The sequence below is a fragment of the Gavialis gangeticus genome, unplaced genomic scaffold (assembly GCF_001723915.1).
Source record: "Gavialis gangeticus isolate Ggan-Ray unplaced genomic scaffold, GavGan_comp1, whole genome shotgun sequence".
Taxonomy (NCBI): Eukaryota; Metazoa; Chordata; order Crocodylia; family Gavialidae; genus Gavialis; species Gavialis gangeticus.
Window position 1 is genome coordinate 246,915,570 of NW_017729032.1, and position 2,983 is coordinate 246,918,552.

The 2,983-nt window shown below is 41.7% G+C and overlaps 1 protein-coding gene and 1 long non-coding RNA gene across 2 annotated transcripts in view; one reads left to right on the forward strand and one right to left on the reverse strand.

Moving 5' to 3' along the window:
* LOC109303503 overlaps nucleotides 1-869 on the reverse strand; it is a 6,531-nt gene extending 5,662 nt beyond the window's left edge. Inside the window, exon 1 of the long non-coding RNA XR_002099147.1 lies at nucleotides 7-869. This is a non-coding gene — a long non-coding RNA (uncharacterized LOC109303503). The remainder of the gene's footprint in view (nucleotides 1-6) is intronic.
* The window catches only part of POGLUT1 (protein O-glucosyltransferase 1), a gene marked incomplete at its 5' end in the record, with an annotated part of 33,069 nt that overhangs the window by 17,300 nt on the left and 12,786 nt on the right, over nucleotides 1-2,983 (forward strand). Inside the window, one exon of the mRNA XM_019523902.1 lies at nucleotides 2,227-2,285. Within this exon, the coding sequence (XP_019379447.1) occupies nucleotides 2,227-2,285 (59 nt within the window). The remainder of the gene's footprint in view (nucleotides 1-2,226; nucleotides 2,286-2,983) is intronic.

Below are 2,983 nucleotides of genomic sequence, written 5' to 3' on the forward strand. Positions count from 1 at the left end.
TTTGACCTCAGGAACCCAGGACAGATGCCCCAGGTAGTGGCGAGGCTATAGTGGAGACTGGCTTTTTAAAGTGTTTCCATCTTCTGCCAGCTCTCTTATTTGGATCCAGCTGCCTCAGCTGTTTTGTCTAGATGCTTTCAGTGAAGCATTGAGAAAGCTTAGATGCTGTACTGCTCATAGTTAATGTGGAGTAGGGGATCCTATTGTCTGCAAATGGCTGGCACTTCAGGCCAGGTTGGCTCAGCTGCTTTTGAAGAGGTGCTGAACAACTGTGGAACTAGAGGAAGGGAGCCTTGTGGGACTCCACTAACAGCCTTCAGGGTTCAGACAGAAAAGTTCTTGATCTACTGAGGACATTTTGACCCCATTGTTCTAGGAGATTGGATGGGGGTACTAGGATATCAGTGAGGAAACTTCTTGTCAGCTGTCAGAGAAAATCATTCCAATTCATTCCAATTCAAACTGTAGTAGCAAAGTGAGATCAGTAGGGGTTGGAAGGCTGAGACCTCACTCAAGTCTAAGCTTTGTAGCTGACTGAGATTTTGGACCAGTTGACAAAACCAAAGATAGTTTTGATCCCTGTGATAGTAGATGTAAGTTTGCCCTCTAGCTGGATAATTTTGCAAGATGACCATGATGACTAAGGTGTATTGGGGCAAAAAATTACAATCTTTCTTCTACCAATGATTAGTCTTGCATTACTGCTGATCGTTGCAATTATTCCTGGGTTATACTGAGACTTTCAGTCTCTAGGATCTGTCACCTTGCTGCCCAACATGGTTAACTTTTGCATCCAGGAATTTTAAATTGACTAGAGTCCACCTTTCTTTATAGATATTAGATGAGAAACTTTCATGATAGACTCTCATCTGGTTGGCCATCAGGTGATCCAAGTCCTGGATCAGTAGGTGTTTCATGCTTCTGAAGTCTGGTCAGAAGCTAAGGACTGCCTTTCAGTGTTGAAGTCTCAAATAGAGACCTCAAAATAGAGACCTGCCTATTGACCCCTTCTAGCAACCCTGTTACCTGTCCTAAGGGTCCACTTCTGACTCCCACTGTAGGTTAGACACACCTTTCCCAGAATTTCACTGAAGACGGAATAACTCTTCAGACAAAACCTGGCAAATAGGCTTTGTAAAAGGTTCTAAACATTGCTTTTGATATGAAAAAATAATACAAGACTTTAGAGTCTGTTGGAAAACAAATGCCTCTTAAATGCAATGCAACATCTTTCTATCTAGCTCCCATTCCCCTTGGCAGACCCAGGGTATGGGTATCTAGCTCTGTTTAGGAAGGCAGGCAGCTCATGATTTTACTTGTCTAGCTCCAGTTGGTTCTGCAGCCTTTACAAAATCTAACTTTTTTTTGGCAAATATATATAGGACAAACAGCACAGTTTTAGTAAAAGTAACGTGAGAGATGTGCATGCGTGCATATGTGTGTGTGTGTTTACTTTTACCAAAACTGTCCTGTAATCACTGTGGCTCTCTTGGCAGTCCAAAACACATCATTGCTATTACATCGCCATACACATTCCTATCACAATATCTGCACTGTGCTTTTCTGTGTCCACGTGACCATCATCCTTGCCCATCAAAAAGATATGCAGCCTTTCCCTACACCCTCAGCTAGGTCCCTTTCTGACCATGTTTCTGTGTGCCTCTATTTCCACAAGACCTGTTTATACCTTTCTTGTCATCTCTTTATTTATACTGTTGGTCCCTTCTCCCTGCTTTAAACTCAAGCTGCCAATAGGTACAGCCTGCCAGCCTGGTTTTTGTAAGCCTCTGGTAGTCCACTGTTGTAAGCATTTCTAGTGCAATAGCCACTCACTAAGATTTGATGACCAATCATTGTCTGAAGTCTAGAGGGTGCATGCGAGAGGCCTTGCAAATGAGGTCATCCCATAATGACAGGAATATTCAGGACACAGCAATGTCTGTGGTTACAGCTACATAAGAACTCAGTTCAGCCAAGGTGAGGACCTGGTACAAGGTTTTCTTAGAAAGTTTATAATGTTTTGACAATCTCTCAGCTAGAGTTTAGAGAGGCTTGCAAAAAACACTATCACATCTAGAAGCTATGCTGGGAGTATGAGTAGGGATGGAAGTAATTTAGACCTTATCTTGATTTATCATTTACTAAAACATTTTTAAAAAAATCAATATAACATTTGAATATGAAATATTGCTGAACTGCTTCTTTTAAACATCTCGTTTCTTTAAGGACACTCTTGGGAAACCCCCAGCTAAGGAAATTCCACTGGTTGATCACTGCAAATACAAGTGAGGTTTTGATCACTACATCCGTTCAAGGGCTACTATTTGTGTTGCTAATCTTATTTGTTCTAGTATAATGTTTGATTTTTAAGGCCCTGGTCTTGCAGCTGATTCTATTCAGACAGGCAGACCCATGCATTAGTTGTGTGGAGTCACTTGAAGGTTTGGGAGCTGTGTTTGGCCCCTTTAAAGTCAGATTCAGGATCCTGGCATGGCTGGAACGTGAATGAGAATTGAAGTTTTTTGTAGGAAATAAGTACAGAAGTCTTTCTTAGATCCCAAATCACAAATAAATGTGTGTATTGATTGAAAATGCTCCACTAGAACCTATCAACAGTTGTTGGTGACACCAGATCCTTTTTTGTGATCTTCCATTCAATTTGTCATAGCCATCATGTTTCTATTGCATTAATATAATCATCATGCTTGCCAATGTTCTGTTGACCTTTTTCCCTGCCAGACAGTGGAAAACCTACCAGTCCTGATCTGGCTCCCACTGTTGGGAGTTTGGGGTGAGATGTGCCCTTCAGCTTAGCCTCATCTAAGTGAGACCCCACTGGCTGTTACACTGAAGGCAGGGGAGGGGAGACAGAAAATGCAGAGTAGTTATTTATAGCCTAGGCTCCACAAGGTTTTAACTTGGAGTAAAGGCACAGAGCATGTTACCAGAGCAGACAAGAATTTTACAAACCTTAAAAATGTCT